The 19,903-nt window shown below is 53.0% G+C and overlaps 7 protein-coding genes across 7 annotated transcripts; 4 read left to right on the top strand and 3 right to left on the bottom strand.

Annotated features, from left to right (window-relative positions):
- Nucleotides 1-79: 79 nt before the first annotated feature.
- Nucleotides 80-1,800, bottom strand: SEPMUDRAFT_107991 (uncharacterized protein; the record flags this gene model as incomplete). Its single annotated transcript, XM_016900711.1, has 3 exons — nucleotides 80-312; nucleotides 430-516; nucleotides 552-1,800. The coding sequence occupies 3 exons, from the start codon at nucleotides 1,798-1,800 to the stop codon at nucleotides 80-82; spliced, it is 1,569 nt and encodes a 522-aa protein (XP_016760597.1).
- Nucleotides 1,801-1,917: 117 nt separating this feature from the next.
- On the bottom strand, nucleotides 1,918-4,796 carry SEPMUDRAFT_149138 (SNF5-domain-containing protein). Its single transcript, XM_016905365.1, has one exon. The coding sequence runs from the start codon at nucleotides 4,702-4,704 to the stop codon at nucleotides 2,242-2,244; it is 2,463 nt and encodes an 820-aa protein (XP_016760596.1). The 5' UTR covers nucleotides 4,705-4,796; the 3' UTR covers nucleotides 1,918-2,241.
- A 2,288-nt stretch (nucleotides 4,797-7,084) lies between these two features.
- SEPMUDRAFT_141384 (NAF1-domain-containing protein) lies at nucleotides 7,085-8,761 on the bottom strand (the record flags this gene model as incomplete). Its single annotated transcript, XM_016902963.1, has 1 exon — nucleotides 7,085-8,761. The coding sequence occupies one exon, from the start codon at nucleotides 8,759-8,761 to the stop codon at nucleotides 7,085-7,087; it is 1,677 nt and encodes a 558-aa protein (XP_016760595.1).
- Nucleotides 8,762-9,494: 733 nt separating this feature from the next.
- Nucleotides 9,495-11,756, top strand: SEPMUDRAFT_156191 (glycosyltransferase family 22 protein; the record flags this gene model as incomplete). The annotated part of the gene is made up of 2 exons (XM_016907661.1): nucleotides 9,495-9,589; nucleotides 9,647-11,756. The coding sequence occupies 2 exons, from the start codon at nucleotides 9,495-9,497 to the stop codon at nucleotides 11,415-11,417; spliced, it is 1,866 nt and encodes a 621-aa protein (XP_016760594.1). The 3' UTR covers nucleotides 11,418-11,756.
- A 12-nt stretch (nucleotides 11,757-11,768) lies between these two features.
- SEPMUDRAFT_85505 (uncharacterized protein) lies at nucleotides 11,769-13,281 on the top strand. Its single transcript, XM_016910387.1, has 2 exons — nucleotides 11,769-12,115; nucleotides 12,170-13,281. Exons 1-2 carry the CDS (start codon nucleotides 11,851-11,853, stop codon nucleotides 13,240-13,242), a joined length of 1,338 nt encoding a protein of 445 aa, XP_016760593.1. The 5' UTR covers nucleotides 11,769-11,850; the 3' UTR covers nucleotides 13,243-13,281.
- Nucleotides 13,282-14,009: 728 nt separating this feature from the next.
- On the top strand, nucleotides 14,010-15,371 carry SEPMUDRAFT_65577 (major facilitator superfamily protein; the record flags this gene model as incomplete). Its single annotated transcript, XM_016909724.1, has 1 exon — nucleotides 14,010-15,371. One exon carries the CDS (start codon nucleotides 14,010-14,012, stop codon nucleotides 15,369-15,371), a length of 1,362 nt encoding a protein of 453 aa, XP_016760592.1.
- A 225-nt stretch (nucleotides 15,372-15,596) lies between these two features.
- On the top strand, nucleotides 15,597-19,783 carry SEPMUDRAFT_149135 (uncharacterized protein; the record flags this gene model as incomplete). The annotated part of the gene is made up of 2 exons (XM_016905364.1): nucleotides 15,597-16,550; nucleotides 16,626-19,783. 2 exons carry the CDS (start codon nucleotides 15,600-15,602, stop codon nucleotides 19,554-19,556), a joined length of 3,882 nt encoding a protein of 1,293 aa, XP_016760591.1. The 3' UTR covers nucleotides 19,557-19,783.
- Nucleotides 19,784-19,903: the final 120 nt, after the last annotated feature.

Below are 19,903 nucleotides of genomic sequence, written 5' to 3'. Positions count from 1 at the left end.
CCACAACGACATTGTCGGTATTTTTTGATGCTTTCAATTATGAGCACCAAAGCCACTACAAGCACCAACTACATCAAAATTATCGGAAACAAGAACATAATGGCAAATCTGCTGGCTTAACGAAATTCGCGCCAGCATGCGGAAAGTCTGATAGATCGTCGAGGGGATAGTCCAGGGAATTGACCGTCGCGACATAAGCCTTCTGTATAGGTACAGGTATAAGTCTAGTTACTATGAGCTTATCGCTGCGAGAAAGGAGTCGACGAGGGCAGTTGTTGCAATTCCCGAGGTACGAAACCAGGTTCTCTCGATCTGAGAGAGAGTGTATGTAAGAGGGAGAGAGAAACGAAATGCCTATAAAAGTCTAATTTCGCCCTCTCTACATACAACCTCCCTAATTCGAAACCAAAACTCTATGCTCTTGCTCACTCCAAGTAGTAGTAGTAGCAGCAGCAACGACAGTAGTAACAGCCTCAGACCACGATCCAGCCATCGCTAAACATCCCGCACTCAGACCTATATAGAATACCACACTCGTCTCTGGTCTTTACATCTTTCCTTCAGCTGCGCCACATCCGCGCTTCCTAGAAACGCCTGAGATTCTCGAGTAGCATGAGCCAACCGATGCACGAGTTTCGCGTCCACATATCGAGTCTCATTAAAGAGCAAAGAAAGCAATCTCGTGAGCTGAAGACACTCGCGATGTCTCGGGTGTTCGTCTAAATGCATTCCGCGGCTGAGCCTATAGAGGGCGGCACGGAGCTGTACTGCAGTCTCGCACAGGCGTACTGTAGGGAGGAGGGTGGCTTCAATGTCTCTCGCCGCGTGTTCCTGGATGTACTTTTGGATGGGAGCAGAAACTCCTGTAACCTTTACAGTTCGACCACGTCCCAGGACAGTCAAAGGCCACAAAGTCTTCTGGAGCATTGCATCGTGCATTGCCATATTGAAGGCGTAGGAAGTTTTGCTGTGAGTGACAGTAAGATGGAGTTCGATGGATGTGAGTGCTTTGCTGCTGACCAGCTGTGAAGCTATACGAGCCAAAACACGACTGGCTGCGACACAAGACTCGACAGCATGCCCCCGACGCGTCGCTCGCCATATTGCACGACGACGAGTTGAACGCGAGACGCCAGCATTGAGTTCGAGGCTGATAGAAAGCTTCTGGAACTTGTGAATGTGTGGATCTATCTTACACCATCTGTCGATGAGTCCATTGACTGCCGAACCGATAGTGACCAGGCTCTCCCCTACGCGGTTGATATTGCAATGTGCGGTAGTATCCCGTAACAAGCGCTCGGAACCGCAGGCAATGGCTATCTCCCGCGTGTTGCCCTTATAGAGTATGCCTGTGCCTTCTCGCTGCAGCTGCTTGCTCACGCCCAATATCGAAGGGTAACAGCGGCGCGTAGTGAACCAATCTACTGCATTGGTCGCTTTCGGCATGCTCAATAGAAGAGTGTAAATCCAGTTGCGCATCTCCGCTGCCAGGTCCAGAAAGCGGAAAGGACCTGTCCATCTTTTGCCATCGACTTTGTCCGCTTCCATGAGCCAATACACGCACTGCTGTTTGTGTTTATAGCCCTCCGGAACGATGTTGAAGCGCTCGTAGACGAGGTCGCTCAGTTCTTTGGCTGAAAACCTGGCTGTATACAATGTTGCTGTAAGCCAGACAGGTGCATCGGGTAGACCGAGACGCCTCTCTGTTCTGTTCCACGCATCTAGATCAGCTGTTCTGTACAACAATGCTGAGGTGTGTGTGATGTGGTTTGCGGCCGGGGGCACGCCGAGCAGCGCCATGCCCGTGGTTGATGATACTGAGATGAAATAGTGGTTGATGCGTTTGGAAAGTCGCGACGAAAAGGGGGCAGTCTCGTTCCATCTGGAGCGGGTTGGAATTGCCCCAGGTAGAAAAAATAATCCAACAAATAAGGTAGTTGCAGCGAGCTGCTAGCAAGACAACACTTCATTTATACAACATTGCTATCCTGCAGCTTTCATCTCTCCCGTCTACCACACTGCACACTTTTCATCTCTCTCTCTCTATGAATTCTCGCTGTAAATTCTCCCTGGGTGCTCTTCTACAAGACGAAGCAAGAAAGCAAGAAAGCGGCCGCGACATTCACACCTGGTATATATGTCAGACGATACGTGACTGTTGCTAAAACCGACCACACATGGTCATGACAGCCTTGGAACGTCTCACTCCCTAGTGGGCCGAAGGGTCCGAGCTTCTCGCTCCTACGCCTGAGGGGATCCTCCCTGCTTCCTTGTATTGACCATTTCCCGGTGGACGCGATTTCGGAGATGCACCGAAAAGTCCTGTATGACCTTGCCAGGAACGGCAGTGTACAGCTTGCCGGGACAATCGTTACACCTGATTCTGGGCAGATATTGGAATTTCGTGCCAGCGGCTGGGACACCTCCAGCGGTTGGGGGCCCTCTGCCCTTGGTGATGGTTGCTTCAGTCTCGGCATCGATCGTATAAGCACGCATGAAAGGCATGAAATCATCATCAGGGTGCTCGGCTCGAAGGGTCGCAATGGATTCTGTCAGCCAAGGTGGTGGAGGTGGCGCCTCGTCGTCTGGTCCCGGCCAATGCGATATATCGACTGCGCCTCGTGAGTCGTAGCTGATGCCGTTCTTGCTCGGGCTCGCCTGTGGCTGCCGCCCAGCAGAGTCCGCACGAGAGTGATTGCCATTCGGTTGAGGCGTGTTTCGTGTTGCAGGTAGACTTCGCGGTGCCATGTTGGGTGTGCCCGAAGCGCCTCGAGCAGGTGTACCGGGCTGCGTGTTCAGGCTGGTGGAGGGCGCGGAGGCGTATCCTGACAGCGGGAATTCCTTTGCCCACTTCTTTGCTTGCAGAGCGTCCCAAACTGCCTTGAGCTTCGCTTTTGAAATCTTGAGCTTGACAATCAGACTTTCTTCCTCCTCAGCAACAGCAGCGCTCTCTTCCCGCAGTCGACTGGATCTTTCAGGCACAGTCCGCGGTTCTCGAGCGGGCGTAGGCACAGCCTGGGAGTCAGGAGTTGCAGATCGACCATAACCTGCACGCATGTTCGCCTGGGCTTGTGCAGCTGCACCGCGCATGCCCCTGGTCCGAGCAGTGCCTCCGACATTCACGATGGCAGCAGGAGCTGGAGACTGCTGTTCCGTGGCAGAGTCTTCGCTATCCAGATCATCAGAATCCATCTCACCATCCGCATTTCGGCCACTGCGACGAGCCCCTTTGCCGCCACGCCTCGTTTTGGGGATGCCAGTCGTTTCAAAGGTCTCGACAGCGCCGGGTATGACCGAATGCACGATCAAGGACCTGACAGTTCTCGGCTTTTCGCGCAGATCGGGAAGTGCCGGTCCGCCCCTGCGGTTGAGCTGTCGTTTCTGTGCTCGGTGCTCACGCATCATGGACGTCTCTGTCCGTTCTAGCTCCGCTTCACTCATTTCGTACATGTACGGTGTGAAGTCTTTCTGGCTTTGTACAGGTCGGAAAGCACTCAGAAGAGGTGCCGGTAAGAAGTTATCCCTCAATTCGGGGTCCTCGATAGGTCGTCCATCAAAGGCATGATTTGTCAAGTATAGTGCTTTCGTATATTGTTGGCTCTGCTCGCGAATCGAGTGAGCAATGGCTGTGGTGAACTCTCCCGAGAGCGCGTTTTCTTTCGCCATGGATTGCGCAAATTCCTCGGGAGAATTGAGCGGATTGTTGATGTCCCACTCAAATTGGTCGATGAGTGTGATGCGGCCAATCGTGATGTTGAGTTTGATCTGTATCCGCATCTCATCGTCCTTGTGGCCCGAGTAGGGCACACCGGCCTCGACGGGCCCGTCCTCCACAATCACATGGGGATAAAAGTTCTGTATCTGCTCCTGCATCTCGGCTTTGATCTGCTGAGAGACCTCACGTAGATTCTCGGGTGGAATCCGGAGATCTTCCAGCAGGTAATCCATGAATACGTCCTGATTTATGCACTTTTCATGCAGATTCCACGTAAAGGTGTCGCGCAGTCGCAGCTTGTCCAGCTCCATGTCCAGCCGTATAGGCACGAGCTCCTCGTGCTGTTCCGCTTGGCGCTGCAAGTCCTTGCGGTTTATATGGATTTGCCTGCACTTCCGCCCCTTCAGCGGCCCACGCTGCGCGCTATAGACAATTTGGGGCTTCGCATTAGTAGTGCCATTGCCAAATCCTCTGAAGCCGTAGCCGAATATTGAGCCCGGATCTGCTCGCCGGCGCGCCATGACCTCAGTCGCGTAGAAGTCCCTTTCCTTCTCCTTGGCCAGTAGAAGATCGCGCGACCGCTGCGCCTGGTCGATCATTGCTGCTCCATGCAAGAGGTCGCGTTGAATGTAGCGATCCAGCAAAACCGCGCCGTGCGCGGGTTGCGGTTCCATCGCGCTCTCGGTGACTGGCAATTGCGTCCCATCGCGCGAGCGTTTGCGACTCAGTTGGGCAGCGCCATTGGACTGTGCCGAGCCATTGGTCATGTTGTTGAAGGGCGCGGGCGAATGTGTTCTAGAGAGTGCCTGCGCCTGCATGGTCTCCTTTGCCTTTTGCTTTCCTTCCCGGATCGCGTCCTGTCCATCGGTATTCGAGCCCTGCTGCGGGTGGTGGTCTATCGGAAACGCGCCATCAATGTCGGGAGTCTGCGCGGCGCCGGGCGTGTTGTTCGCGTGCTGCCAGGTGGGATTCGAGGGAGTAGACGCCATGGCGGAGGAGGTTGGCGTAAGGTAAGGACGAGGGCTATGCGCGTGTGTTTTCCATCAAGACAGAAAGAAGCCCGTCTATACTGCACCGGCCATTAGTGTCTGGACAGTAGATGTCACATGTCGGGCCTGAAGAGATGCGCGAGGGCCGTAGTTACACGGCCACTTCCATCGCAGTAGCTGCGCTGGGGGTGTTATGGGGATCGGGTGCGGGCGCGGGCGTGGGTGTGGGAGCGTAGGTGGGTATGGGTGTGTGTGCGCGCGTGGGTGTGTGGGTGTGTGTATGTGTAGAGAGAGCTGGGGTAGGAAGCAGTGCATCCAAAGCGCGCGACATCAGAGCAACAGAGCAGAGATGCGCGGGTAGCAGCAGCAGCAGCAGCAGGAGCCAGAGTAGGGTAAGTGAAGGAAGAAGAGCATACCTCTTTTTTTTGCTGGAGCCAGCCTCACTGGATGGATGGATGCGCAATCACGTCGCGAAACTCGTGGTCTTCACATCATCGGGCGCGCGTTGGGAGAGCGATTTTGCCGAGCTTGAGATGGCTGCGGCGGCGGCGGCGGCGGCGGCTGACTCCTCCTCCTCCTCTGCTGAGTCTGCTCCTCTCCTCCATCTTCCTCTGCTGCGCGCCCATCTTCCCACACACACACATACACACAAACATTCACCATCGCTACATAAGGTACACATAACAGACACCAACAGGAAAAGAGAAAACAACACCCTCGCTGTGTTGCACCCTTCGCGCTGCCTGCCCAACAAATAAAACTTCCAGAAACAGAAGCATTGGCCGAGTACTGCCGAGGACCCTAAGTCCCCATCGGAATGAAATAGCAATAACTCGCTGCCTCGACCGCTTACTTGCTTGCTTGCTGCTGACTTTGTCTACCGCCGAAACCGACGCTAGAAGAAGGTCGGTCAGTGCAGGTACAGGTAGTGCTGGTGCATACAAACGACGACAGCAATTTTCTACATCTCGGCCCGGGGGGACGAAAGGGGAACTTTACACGAGACTTGCTTCTACCTACCACCTCCTCCTACTACCTCCTAGCTACTACCTACCTACCGGTTGTTCTCACTCGTCGTCTACCTAAATTAAGGTACATGTATCTCAGGTAGGCAGGTGATGGTCTGGCAATGACTACTGTGATCACGTGATGTTTTGATGCATCCATGATGTCTTGCTCGACGGCTTGCTTCCAAGCCAAGCAATAAGAGATCGTGAGAATGGAACATATCATAAGCAGATCTCGGCACAATCTATCGAGATCTCTGTTGAAATCTGCCGGTGTAAGACACGTGTATCCTTAGTACACATCTTATGTAACTCCTACGGTACCTGTGATAATCAAATTTATAGAGTCCCACTTCCTACCTTACCGTCTCTGCTTCAGCGCACTAGGTACATATACCTTACCTTAGGAACTCGTACAAGTAGAAGTCTCCTCCATCTGCTCCCTCCTTCCTACCCACGGCTCTCTTGTAGCATTCCATCATCTCATCTTCAAGCGCTATAGTCAGCAGAATCATAGACGAGAAGCCATTACTCTCGTACAAGTAAAAGTCTCCTCTATCCGCTCCCTCCTTCTTACCCCCAACCCTCTTGTAGCATTCCATCATCTCATCTTCAAGCGCCCTAGTCAGCACAATCAGAGACGAGAAGCTATTACTCTCGTAAGTACAAGTACAAGTCTCCTCTATCCGCTCCCTCCTTCCTACCCCAGCCTCTCTTATAGCACTCCATCATCTCCTCTTCAAGCGCCATACTCAACAATTGCAAACAAGAGAGCCTACTACCTACCTTACCTATACCCGCTTCTCACCAAGCTCTCGTATCACCAAGGTACCTACCAGGTAGCCATTCTTCAAATCCTATTACTCCTGCAATTAGAAGTTTCCTCTCTCTTATTACCTACCTCATTCCTACCCTCGACTCTTTTGTAGCAGTCTATCGGCGCTTCTGTAAGCGCTATAGTCAGCGCAGGTGTAAGTGAGAAAGGCCTTACTATACCCGCTTCTTACCTAGGTAGCTTATCAATTTCAGCGAGAAACGAGAACTACAAATTGCTGATAATCGATTTTATCATACCTTGAGACTAGGAAGTCACTCGTGGCAAAACAAAAGACAGAAAGGCTTATACAAAGGAGACATGTGAGACTGGAACTTGCCGTTTTTTTTTTCTTTCTTTTTGTTTCTCTCATTATACTGAGTAGTAGTAGTATCGTGACGGACAGAGCAGCATTGAAAACCGTCACAATGCTGCTCTGTCCGTCCTATTCATCGCGCTGACTGCGCTTCCCGCGTTGCGCGGGCACACTCATCTACATTCCGGGCGCTGGGCATCTCCGGCGAACACAAAAACAAACTGGAGGCGCAAGCAGCAAAATTTACTGCGGTTTTGGCTGGCCTTCGATGTTGCGCAGGATGGCGCCAAAGTCAACACCCTGCGGGGCTGAGCTCGCCTGAGCGGGCGTGGAGGGAGCGGGTGGTGGGTATCCTGTGGCATGCTGCTGCTGTGGTGGAGCGTACGGATATGCAGCATATCCTGCTGGGTGAGCTTGCTGCTGACCATGTGGAGGATATGCCTGGCCCTGCTGCTGCGGCATGGTGGGAAACTGTGGCGGGAAGTGATACGAACCTGGCACTGGTGGTGCTGGCGGCGGTGGGGCCCAGCCTTGAGGAGCACCATAGTTATTCTGATATGGTGGCCATTGCTGCGGTGGTGGAGCGGTCGGGGCCTGCAAGGGGTGGCCGTTGAACGTCGGAGCCTGGTAATGCTGCTGTGCATGCGGCGCGTACGATCCAGTGTTGGCCGGATAATAGCCCGGCGGCTGAGCCTGCGACTGCATCCACGGAGAGTTGCCGCTTTGGTACGGGTTCGAGTACCCAGTTTGGGTAAAGCCTCCCGAACTAGGTCCGCTGTTGTCCCTCGAGCCTCCTCCGTAACCACTATAGGGACCCGTACCTCTGCCTCTATTACCACCACCTCGACCTCTGTCGCCACCTCGGCCTCCACGAGCACCTCGACCTCGGCCGCGCTCAAAACTACGCGTTGCTGGTCTTGGAGGTGGCGGTCCATACAGGTTGTCAGGCCGCCGAAGGGGGTTGTACCCGCCATCGTCCAGATCATCCTGACTGGAGCCAGGGTGGGCAACCGTGGCCGAATCCTGTGCTGGCTGCTGTGATGGTCCTTCGTCATCATAGTCTAAGGGTCCGTAGGAGCCTGTGGACATAGGCGCGTCGATGTTACCGCCGCAGCCACTTCCATCAGGGCGTCCCACCTTGCCACCCCTGCCACCTCTGGTAGCAGGTCGCGAAAGTTGACCCTTGCCAGCCTTCTTCAACAAATTCAACTCCTTCTTTTTCCTCTTGCTGATGATCTCTGCCTCATCGTCGGAAAACTCCTGCTCATCCTCACCAACTTCTTCGTCGTATATGTTCGATGCGTCTGTCCCCTTCATCGCTTGAAGTGGTGCTGTGAAGACCTTGATGCTGTGTTCATCGACGTAGTAGACTTTGCTGCCCTGTTGGATGCGAGCCTCTTCGAGCTCTTTGCTGTTGGCGAAGCCCACGAGATAGATGGGCTCCTGTGTCGGACCGAGTAGATCGCTAACCACACCGATGACTTCGCGAGTTTCGTGGCAGAGCACAGAGCCCTGGTCCACAACGAAGTGTGTGCCATCCGATCTGAATCCCTTGACCAGGACCACATTCCCGACGATGCTCTCTACGTGCCCAAGATTTGTGATTTTCATCTCCGGCGTGATATTCATAACTGGCCTGGGTGGGTATTGCTCTTTCTTCTCGTTGATCGTGCGTGGCTGACCGTCTCCGGTCTTCTTTGCTTTGTCACCATCATCACCCCCCTCCTCGTCCTTATTCATGAGAAATTTCGTCAAAGCTTCCGTGTCCATGAAGACGATGTCGCTGTCAGCATCCGAGGCGGTTTTTGTCTCGTCATCATCCTTTGTCTCGTCATCATCTGATGATGATGAGTATGGTGAGGAGTCCTCCTCCCACTCAGCTTCTGTGTTGCCACTCGGTGGCTGCGCTGCAGTCTCCATCTTTACATCACCAACATCGCTTTGGATGGACACCTCAGAAGTCTCCTCCTTGTCGAGGGTCCCAAGGTCCTCGTTGGACTCTTTGGAGCGAAGCGGCGGCGATTTCTCATCATCACCCATATCTGCGCCCGCTGAGCTTGCTGCAGAGACTTTCTCTTGCTTGCTGTTGACTACGTTCACACCTCCACCATTGTCTCTCTCTGCCGCTGCTGTCGCCGCTGACAAAGTGAGGTTTGCTGATGGATCAGTTACAATCTCTCCAGTCTCGTGCGGCTCAGTCATGTTGCCGGTCTGTGGGGGAGTGGTCGTCGATGGCACGTCTGGTGCGAGTTGAGCAGAGATCACGTCGCGCGGCGTACTGCTGCTTGACCCGTCGAGCGGCGCTTCAATGCGCATGCGCTTGGAAGGTCGTGCTTCGTCTTGTTCTTGGTCTACAGTTACCATTAGCGCAGCGAGTGCTGTCGTGAGCAGTGCTGAGAAGTGGTTTGTGTTTTGGTAGAATGTCGCTCGCGTCGTTGTGGTGGAAAAGTTCAAAAGTTCAAATCAATAATTTCGAGGAGCTTGGGCCCTGGCTCCGTCACCAGTCATGGCCGCCAAGAGGTCGTGTTGAACGGGGAACGGCTTCCGCCAGTTCTCGGGCATGGGAAGAGTACCGTAGCTTAATATTTAATAACTACATGTACCCACCCTACTACTACTACTACCAGGTAGGGTCGAAAGACTTGCATTCACCATGGCCCCATCCACGCCTCGAGCCATCAGCGCGAGCAGACCGAGGACAGCATCGAAATCGCCGCATCGCCCTACCAAGCTGCCATCAGGGGCCCGGTGAGCATTTCTATTAACATGGCCTACCAATCTAATATGTTGCTGAGCATCATGCAGTTCGTCGCCGAGTTCCCCTTTCCACATCTCCACCTTAGCGGCCTCGTACATCTTCCTTGCGGCTCACACGGTTGCTGCGCTCTATAGTCCTATTCAGGACTGTGATGAAGTGTTCAACTACTGGGAGCCCACTCACTACCTCAATCATGGCCATGGCTTTCAGACCTGGGAGTACTCACCCGATTATGCCATTCGATCATGGGCGTACAGCGGGATTCATGCCCTCGTCACACCCTTTGCCCGGCTTCTTGCAGCCCGTAGGCCAAAAGCCGCCGAATTCTACTTCCTTCGGATCGTGCTGGGGGCCATCTGCGCGATGTGTGAAGCAAGGCTCTATTCCAAAATCACCAATGTGTTGAACCCGAGGATCGCAATGTTCTATCTGGGCATCACAGTCACGAGTCCCGGGTTGTACCACGCCAGCGTCGCATTTTTGCCCAGCAGTTTTGCTATGTACTTTGTGATGCTTGGTGTGGCAGCTTTCATGGACTGGCGGGGTGGTTTGCGTACCGCACAGGGAATCTGGGCCATCGGAGTGGGCGCCTGCATAGGGTGGCCTTTCGCTGCCGCCATGGTTATACCGTTCCTGGCAGAGGAGCTGCTATTAGCTTCTCTGAGTGATCTTCATGGTATGAAAGACCTTATGTGGCGAATTGTTGATGGAGTCGTTCGGACTCTTTTCACTCTTGCACTGCAGATTGGAGTCGATACCTTCTTCTACAAAAAGACAGTGTTGGTACCTTTGAACATTGTGCTTTACAATGTCTTTAGTAGCAAAGGTCCCGAGCTCTACGGAACAGAGCCATGGCACTTTTACTTCAGAAACCTGTTTCTCAACTTTCACGTCTGGCTGTTGCTGGCGCTTCTGTCGATGCCGCTTGTGCTCGCACAGCACTTCTTCCGAACGAAAGGCGCGACGAGAGCAAGCTATCTTCGTGGAGTCATCTTCGTCACACCCTTCTACCTGTGGCTGGCGATTTTCACGCTGCAGCCGCACAAAGAAGAGCGATTCATGTACCCGGCGTACCCAGCTCTGGTCTTGAATGCCGCTATGGCCTGCCACATCATTCTCGCCAATCTCGGCTCCAATGACCCAAAGGATCTCATGAGCAAAATCCCCGTTCAGCTCCGCCTCCTTGGAATCGTCGGGTTTGTGCTTGCCGCGACTGCCATTGCAGCCTTCCGAACTCTGGGGACAATGACCGCTTTCGGCGCTCCACTGTCTATCTACGAACCACTCCATCGCGCAGGCGTTTCTCAAGCTGGAGACCAAGTCTGCCTGGGCAAGGAATGGTATCGCTTTCCATCACATTACCTACTCCCCAATGGAGTCCGAGCAAAGTTTGTTCGCAGTGAGTTCAAGGGCCTATTGCCCGGCGAGTTTTCCGAAGCTGGACAGGGCTTTGGGTTGTTTCCTGGCACATGGCTGGTACCACCAGGCATGAACGACGAGAACCGAGAGGATGCCGGGAAATACGTCGACCTCAAACACTGCAAATTCCTCGTTGATCTCCACCTTCCGAGTACACAAGTGACGGGACTCGAGCCAAGCTACATCACCGATGACAAAAACTGGGACAAGGTCAAGTGCCTACCATATCTCGATGCTGGGTCGACTGGGATCGTTGGACGGCTTGGCTGGGTCCCAGACTTGCCGTTTGTACCTCTCCAGTACAAGCGGGTATATGGCGATTATTGTCTACTGAAGAGGAAGAAGAGCACAGCAGGGGATGCGAAGCAAACGCTGCCGAATATTGAGACGCTGTTATAATGCGCAGTGTCCAACTTGCAATGTACAAACAGCCGAGTGCAACAGAATCACTACCTACCACACTCACAGTCACAGCCTTACCCCAATAATCAACTCGGAATTGCTGATAACTTGCAGGTAACAGAGAGGTGTAATGGAGGATGTGCGCAGTGTATAGGTGTTGGTGGTATATGGCTATATGCATTACCGGTCTCATCTTTTTGCCCGATCGGGTAAACCGAGCCTATCATCCTTGGAGGATGTTGGAGTTGACGACTGCTCACGTGGGCGCGATGTTACTCTACATGTACCTACTTCACGGATCGGCTTTCTTATCGCAGATTATGGTCGTCGTGTCTGATTACCTACGATCGCGACGCAATATCACAATGCGACAAAAGCTTGTAGTGCTCTATAATATGATATCCAGTGAAGCGCATCTTCGACCTCGACGATGAGCACTCCCGCCGAGTCTGAGAAAATCCTCCAGCCACGCTCCCAACACATTCTGGGCGCCGCAACCATTCCGGCCCCACTATACATATCGCTTTTGAGCATATTATTGATCATCTGGGCATTTGTGTATATTCGACCAACAAGCGTACTACCAGGACGGTCGTTATGGCTCAGATGGCATTGGCCACGCTCGAGGAAGTCCACGCCTGTCCCGCAAGCCGTCGTCGACGCGCACACCAAGAAAGTCGATCGCAAATTCGGCAGTCAGTATTCCTGAACCAACCCTTTCGTCAACTACTCCTCTAAACAGACTGCAGCATGGACGCCTATCGAGTTCGAGCGACCGGCGGTAGCTCCTTACCCGAACTGGTCTGTCACTGATACATCTCCTCTCAAGTATCGACCATTCCGTTACGGACCGAAATACAACATCACCATGGGGCTTCGAACGCTCCACCAGTGGGATGACTGGATTGAGCTCGACAATCACTATCTGCGCTTCCATGCCGACAAGAAACGCCGCATTGAAGAGCGAGGCGCCAAATGTTGCAGAACCGATGACTCTGATCCTCGCGCCCTCGATGGCGCAGTCGAACTCTTGGAAGAACTCGCCTCCTATCTCCCCGAACGCTACCCTTCGATGTTCCAGAAAACCGACGTGGGGATCGACAACATCATCACGCACGAAAGTTTTGACATCCGCAAAGATCGTCTCACCATGAACGGCCACGCGGAAGATCCCATGCAACTCTCCGCACGTCTCATCCAAGACGACCTCGCCATCATGTTTGAGAGAGAAGATGGTATCTACTACTTCCTCGCGGGATCAATTCTGCTCGCTGGGTTCTGGCGCCTCGAAGATAAATTCGGCATGGGCCTCCCGGAAATTCACACGTCCGGCCACGTCCCCGGGTACGAGAGCAAACTCCACAAAGGCATGACGAATGCCTTTCGCCGCATGATGCCCGACAAAGTCGTGCTGCGCCACAACTACTTCATCCAAGTCGACGAGGATTTAGCGTGGAGCTACAGCATCGGCGACGAGGACCACGATGGCCATGGCTGGTTCACGGCGGAGAAGAACAAGGCCATCGAACACCATTGGTTCCGCTCCGAGAGGCAGTCGCTGCGAAGATTGCCTCGGAGTGGGGGGATTGTGTTTACCATTCGCACGTACTTTCATCCAATTACGGAAATTGCAGAGGAGCCGTATGTCCCCGGGAGACTGGCGAGTGCGGTGAGAAGTTGGGGAGAGGATGTGAGTCAGTATAAGGGTAAGGAGAGGTATGGGGATGTGTTGTTGGAATATTTGGATCGTAAACATGAGGAGCAGGTTGCGAAGGGGCTGGATATGGAGAGGGAAGAGGAGTTGAGGCAGTATCCTTGGTAGAGCTGTTTGTGTGTTGATGCGGTGAATGTGTATGTTGGGGAACAGGAAAGAGTCTCTCTCTCTCTCCCTCCAGCTTCAAATAACATAATACGTTCTTGCCTGAGGTATCCAATGCCAAGTAGTGAGTGAGCTAGGGCCACCTGTAAGGTAGATATCGTGTCAGCAGGTAGGTACCTCCCCAAGGACCAAGGTATACCGTAATCCGTATATGCGCTCACGCGGCAAAAAGATGTTGCAAATACCACCGGCCCGGCTAAATACAGCAACAACATGTTGGAAGAAGAAGGACGAGACAAAAAACTTAGTCACAATTCTCGCTAGTCGGCTAGCCAGTGCCGTTCTATTGCCGAGTTAGCTCCTCTCCTCTCCTCTCCTCTGGGCTCCCGTCCTCCGTCTGGCAGACGAGGTGGTACGGGCAACTTTAAAAAAAGTCATCATAATGACTTGTCGTATGTGTCGTCCAGTGAGAGAATTACATGTACATCCATGGATGCACTGAGCTGCGATACGGGCTGGGTTTTTTGTATTTTTTACCTACCTTAGTTGTATGATACCTACCTACCTATAGGTACCTTTTGGAGTGGTAGAGTGGAAGTTCCTACTGTACTGTACCTGTATTACTACTATACAACTGCCCTATCCATCTGCATTTTTGGGGGCGATTGTCAATGGCGTGCAGATCGGATTTCACTTGAAGAGAAAAACCTGGAACTCAACCTGCATGTGTGTACTTGGCACACTACCTTACCTTACTCACCACAGCAAGTATGACAGACGAACACCATCTCTCGGCTCTGGAGAAAGAAATTGAAGCAACAGAGCGAGATTCCAGTCCGGAACGAACAACAACAGATGAAGAAGCGGTGCAGGACAAGGACAAGGACAACAACGACAACGACACAAGAGAAGATGCCCTCCTCGAGCGTGAAGAAGCTCCTCCCGATGGAGGATACGCATGGGTCTGCTGCGGCGCACTCGCCATTCTCAATGCCTTCACGTGGGGTGTCGCAGCTTCCTACGGAGTCTACATCTCACACTACCTCGCCAACGACTACTTCCCCGGCGCCCGACCGCTGGACTTTGCGTTGATCGGTGGGTTGGAATTCGGTGTGGCAATGATCATCTCCCCGCTTTGCACCATGCTCACGCGCGAATGGGGTCGCTTGGTGGTCATGTCTACGGGCTGTGTCATGTTTGCTGGGGGTTTCATCGCGGCCAGCTTCGCGAGTGAGATCTGGCAGCTGTATTTGAGTCAGGGAGTTTTGATTGGATTGGGACTGGGAGGGATTTTCATTCCGAGCATTCAAGTCTTGCCGCAGTGGTTTGCGAAACGGAGGAGTCTAGCGGGAGGCATTGCGAGTGGTGGGTCCGGATTTGGAGGGTTGGCGTTTAGCTTGGGCACGAATGCTATGATTGAGCAGATTAGCCTGCGGTGGGCACTGCGGATCACTGGTATACTGTGCTTGGTGGGCAATTTGACGGCAACGCTGCTGGTCAAGGATCGGAATCATGTGGTGAAGCCACCGCAACTGGGCTTTGCCACACATCTCCTCCGGAGATATGATTGCGTCTTGCTGCTTGCGTGGGGTTTCGTCAATCTGTTTGGCTACATGGCAGTATTGTATAGCCTGAGCAACTATGCTGTGGCCGTGGCGGGCCTGACGCAGTCGCAGGCGAGTCTCTTGACTGCCATACTGAATCTGGGCACGGGGTTTGGACGACCTCTTGTCGGCCTGGCGAGCGATCGACTGGGTCGGATTGAGGTGGCAGCATGCTCCACTCTGTTCAATGCCATCCTGATCTTCGCCGTCTGGATTCCTGGCAATAGTTACGGCGTCTTGATCTTCTTTGCGATTGTTGCTGGCGCCTTCATCGGGACCTTCTGGATGACCATTGGACCACTATGCGCAGAGGTCGCTGGTCTCGCCGAGGTACCATCATTCCTCTCATTGCAATGGCTGACGACAGTGCTGCCCACGACATTTGCGGAAGTGATTGCGCTGTATCTTCGCCGACCGAGCATGGGCCGATGGGGCTATCTGTACGCGCAGGTATTTGCAGGCAGCATGTATCTGGTGGCATCATTCTTTCTATTTGAGCTGTGGAGGGTGAAGCGCAGTAAGAAGTAGTACGGTATCAGTACCAGTAAAAGCAGATAGATATAACGTTGTATCCTGTTCAAGGTCCATCATGTATACTGTATAATCGCGTTGATAGGAACCAAGGTTGTCATTCCCACCACTTTCGGGCGTTGTTGACATGTGTAAACAAATAAACATGCCCACCCAGCTGGATTATCTCTCTTTCACTCTCTGTCACTGGAGACTCACGCCCAGCACAAGTCACGCCCAACGACCATGGCGGACGATCTGATCGACTTCAATGTGATTGAAGGACAGAAGGAGAACATCCAGGCTCTTCCCAGCGGCCGCTCCGCCAAAGCGCTGGCCCAGCTCTACTCACCACCGCTGCTGGGAGCCAACCCGACGCCGAACGATGCGCATGCAGAGAAGCGCGCCGAGTTTGAGAGGGAACTGGCCAACATCGACGAGGCCGACGATCCGCTCGACGTCTACGATCGATACGTCAAATGGACACTCGACACATACCCATCCGCACAAGCAACACCGCAATCACGACTACTGCCTCTCCTAGAGCGCGCAACAAAGACGTTCCAATCCTCCAAAGACTACAAGAACGACGTGCGATATTTGAAGATTTGGCTACACTACATTCGACTCTTCTCAGATGCGCCTCGGGAAGTGTTTGTGTTTCTGGCGCGACATGGCATTGGCGAGGGTCTGGCGTTGTACTATGAAGAGTTCGCGGCGTGGCTGGAGAACGCGGGACGATGGAGCCAGGCGGAGGAGATCTACAAGATGGGCATCGAGAACGAGGCTCGTCCCTCAGAACGGTTGATGCGCAAGTTTGGCGAGTTCGAGCGGCGGAAGGAGGCACGACCAGAGGACACAACGGAGCCGTCGAGTCCAGCTTTGCCTGCTGCGCGGCCGGCGTTGGCAGCAAAGACGGACCCTTTTGCTGCTGTGACGCCTTCTCCTACTCAACAGCAGCAGAGTAGTCGCAGTGCTGCGGGCGGCAGCAAGAAGGCGAAAATGGCCATCTTCACTGACGGCGGCGAAGACTCGAGACCCGCGTCTGGAAGCAGCTCGAAGGGTTGGGACAACATTGGAACGCTTGCAGATCGCAAGAAGGAGAATGCCGCAGAAGTGAAGCCTATGGCCGGGCAGAAGCTCATGGCTGGTAAAACAAATACTGGCATGCAGAAGATGATGATATTCAAGGACCAGGTAAGTCACCCTCCCGCGATCTGACAGGAGACCACGTATTTACGAATGCAGGACTAAATATCGCGTGTTTCGTAGTCTTCTCGTTCAATGCCACGACATCTTTCCTCGCACTCGTCGTCATCGAGTAGTAGCCATGAGCAGCAGTGCGTGTTCAATGAAAAGACTGGTAGGCTGGAGTGCGTTTTTGTAAACCTTGAGGCTGTTTACCCAGTGACAGGCAATCTGGCTGTGGAGTACTGCTTTGAAGAGCTACGAGCGCGACATCGAGGGTGGTTGGACAAGGATTGGCGGAACGAGCAGCAGCAGCAGAAGAAGCCGAAGAAACTGACCAAGAGCGAGTCTTTCGACATCCAGTTGGACACGCCAACGCCCCTACAAGAGCAGATGCAACAAGAAGACGCGCCTTTAGCAAAGTCGGTCATCAAGGACAAGCCGTTCACCATCTTCTCCGATGCTGACCAGGAGATGCCTATTTCGCGACCGACATCGAAGCAGAAAGGGTTCAAAATCTTTGAAGACACGGATCTCGAACCCAGACCGCTGCCCAAGCCTGAAGTTTCCAGCAGACCTACGACAGTCACGAAAACTCTGGCATTGAATGACGAGAACGATGAGAACACGCCACCTTCCAAGCAAGAAATCGATGCAGCCAAGAAGGCGAGACGCGAAGAACGCGCAAACCGAACGCGCAAGATCAAGGTGATGGAAGTCCAGCACATCAAGAACGAGACGCAGACGATCAAGCTGAACATGGACTCGCCGAAGTCGAAGCCGAAGCGAAGAAAGTCGGTTGCCCCTGAACCAACAATGACAATCAACACTAAAGAGGCCATGGACGAGATTTATGGTATCTTCAGTGCACCCCTGCCATCCCAATCGGAGCAACAACGGCAGGAAGAGGAGTCTGAAGAGGAGAGTGACGAGGACAGCGAGGATGATGAAGATGATTACACGACTGGGGACGAAAGCACAGCAACGGGCAAACTCTCGGCTCCCGCGAGCGAATATGGCGATGAGACGCGAAATGAACTCCTTGGAGCGCAATGTGACGATGATCGCACTGATGTATCAGGCTGGTCCGACTTTGACACAAGCAAGCACGTTCCAAAGGAAGACGACGAGAGCGGTGTGACATCGGCGCAAACCACAGTACAGGACACTTACGAGGTGGACGAAGCCATGACTCCTGTCCACGATGAGAATCCTCAGACCCGCTACATTCCCGTGGCCCCAGAAGACTACGAACCGCCTGTAATGCAGATGCGTGACATGAACATAGTGCCCAATCACAGGCTGCCTTTTATGACGCCCATTGTTGAGCAGACGGAGTCGTCATTGGGTATACCCACAGGGAGACCGGAAAAGGACTACTTTGGTGCAAAGACGCCTAGTAGAAAGATTGGTATGCCTGTTGGGTTTGATGATGAAGATGGAGAAGACGAAGATGAAGACAATGAACCTCCTAGCAGTCCATTTGATGATGTGACAGCTGACATGGATGAAGACAAACGCAGGGTCCTTCAACCTATTCGAACGAAGAGCACCAAAGGCACGTTGTCACTTGGACAGGGCACATCTAAAGCACAAATTGATGCAAAATTAGAGGGACCTGCGAACGCGGACACTGTCCAGAAAGGTCCCATTGTCAAGGACCTTCAGTGCAATCCCATGGACCCATGTCTTCGTCAAAGCATTCTCTCTCAGATGAAGCCATCTCTGACGACCTACGAAGGTTACCACGAGCATCTCGATGCTGTTTCAGGGAAGACGTCAGAAATCAAGAAGTACATCAAGCAGCTACAAGCATCACGAAAGAGCCAAAGCCAGTCTCAGGAGAAGACTTCCAACATACCGCCTATGGTTGCCTTTCCCGGAGCAGGTGGCATTTATACCATCAAACGAGAGCTCGGAGCCGGTACTTTCGCTCCCGTCTACTTGGTCGAGAATAGTGCCGCGGGCTCTCTCGAAGAACGAGAAGATCTTCTCGGTGATGACCACGACGATGGCCAAGAACTTTCTTCTGTTTCCACTTCACGTCTGGGAAAACTCACTCATAGAAGACCTCTGGAGGCCATCAAGATGGAAGAACCACCTTCATCCTGGGAATTTTACATTTTACGTGCCACACATCGAAGATTAGGCGTTAGTCGCGCTTCAGAGTCCATTGTCAAAGCCCACGAAATGCATCTCTTCCGGGATGAATGTTTCTTGGTCGAAGAATTCCGAGACCAAGGGACTCTTCTCGACCTGGTCAACATCGCTCGCTTAGAATCCGGTTCGAATGGTGGCATGGACGAGATGTTGTGCATGTTCTTCAGCATCGAACTCCTCCGAACAGTAGAAGCCATGCATTCCAAACACCTCATCCACGGAGACCTCAAAGGCGACAACATCCTCGTCCGCTTCGACGATCCAGGCATGGAAACCGACTGGTCCAATACCTATTTCCCGTCGGGCGCTCATGGCTGGTCGAGTAAAGGCATCTGTCTCATCGACTTTGGTCGTGGAGTCGACATGAAGCATTTCGAAGACCACGTCGCATTCATCGCGGATTGGAAAACCACGGATGCGGATTGTGCAGAAATGAGAGAATTGCGACCGTGGACCTATCAGATCGATTATCACGGTATGGCGGGTATTGTGCATTCGCTACTGTTTGGCAAATATATGGAGACGAGCGCGGATAAGGGTGGCCCTTCCTCGTCTTTGGGCGTAAGTCATCTTGGTGGTGCGACGAAGAAAACGTATCGCATCCGAGAGTCTTTGAAGCGGTATTGGCAGACGGAGATTTGGAATGAATTGTTTGGGCTGTTGTTGAACCCTCTCATGCATGTCGAGAATGAGGATGGGAGGAAATTGCCTGTGGTGAGGAGTTTGAGGAGTTGTCGTGAGAGAATGGAGGGTTGGTTGGAGGAGAATTGTGAGAGAGGGGTGGGATTGAAAGGGATGATTTTGAGGATGGAAGGTGCTATACGCGATCGGAAGAGGAAGGGTGTGAGGTCTTGAATTGTTTGAGGGCGGGCGGGTGAAGCCATTCTCTGTCTCTCTCCTGTCTCGGTCCTTTTTGGCGTTTGATGGATTTTGATGATATCCACGTTGGCATATTGGGGTGCAGGAGCGAGTGGATTGTATAGATTTCGTATCTCGCATCATCATCATCGACTTTTGAAGTACAGGAAGAAAGAGATAGACCCTCTACTATCTCTTCAAATTCTCTTCCAGTTGAATTCAAGAGTCCTCCAACCAACCAGCCTTCTCACTCTAAAATTTCCCTTCTCCCCTAGAAGAAAAACCCCCAACCCATCATTCTCCCCCTTCCCTTCCCCCTCAAAGCAGATCTCTCCCCCCCCCCC

The sequence above is a fragment of the Sphaerulina musiva genome (assembly GCF_000320565.1).
Source record: "Sphaerulina musiva SO2202 unplaced genomic scaffold SEPMUscaffold_5, whole genome shotgun sequence".
Lineage (NCBI taxonomy): Eukaryota > Fungi > Ascomycota > Dothideomycetes > Mycosphaerellales > Mycosphaerellaceae > Sphaerulina > Sphaerulina musiva.
This window is presented reverse-complemented; position numbering and strand designations above follow the sequence as displayed.

Coding starts and splice junctions, on each gene's coding strand:
- SEPMUDRAFT_149138 (XM_016905365.1), bottom strand. CDS start 4,704: ATGGCGTCTACTCCCTCGAATCCCACCTGGCAGCACGCGAACAACACG.
- SEPMUDRAFT_85505 (XM_016910387.1), top strand. CDS start 11,851: ATGAGCACTCCCGCCGAGTCTGAGAAAATCCTCCAGCCACGCTCCCAA. Junction 12,116..12,169: donor AGTCGATCGCAAATTCGGCA/GTCAGTATTCCT, acceptor AACAGACTGCAG/CATGGACGCCTATCGAGTTC.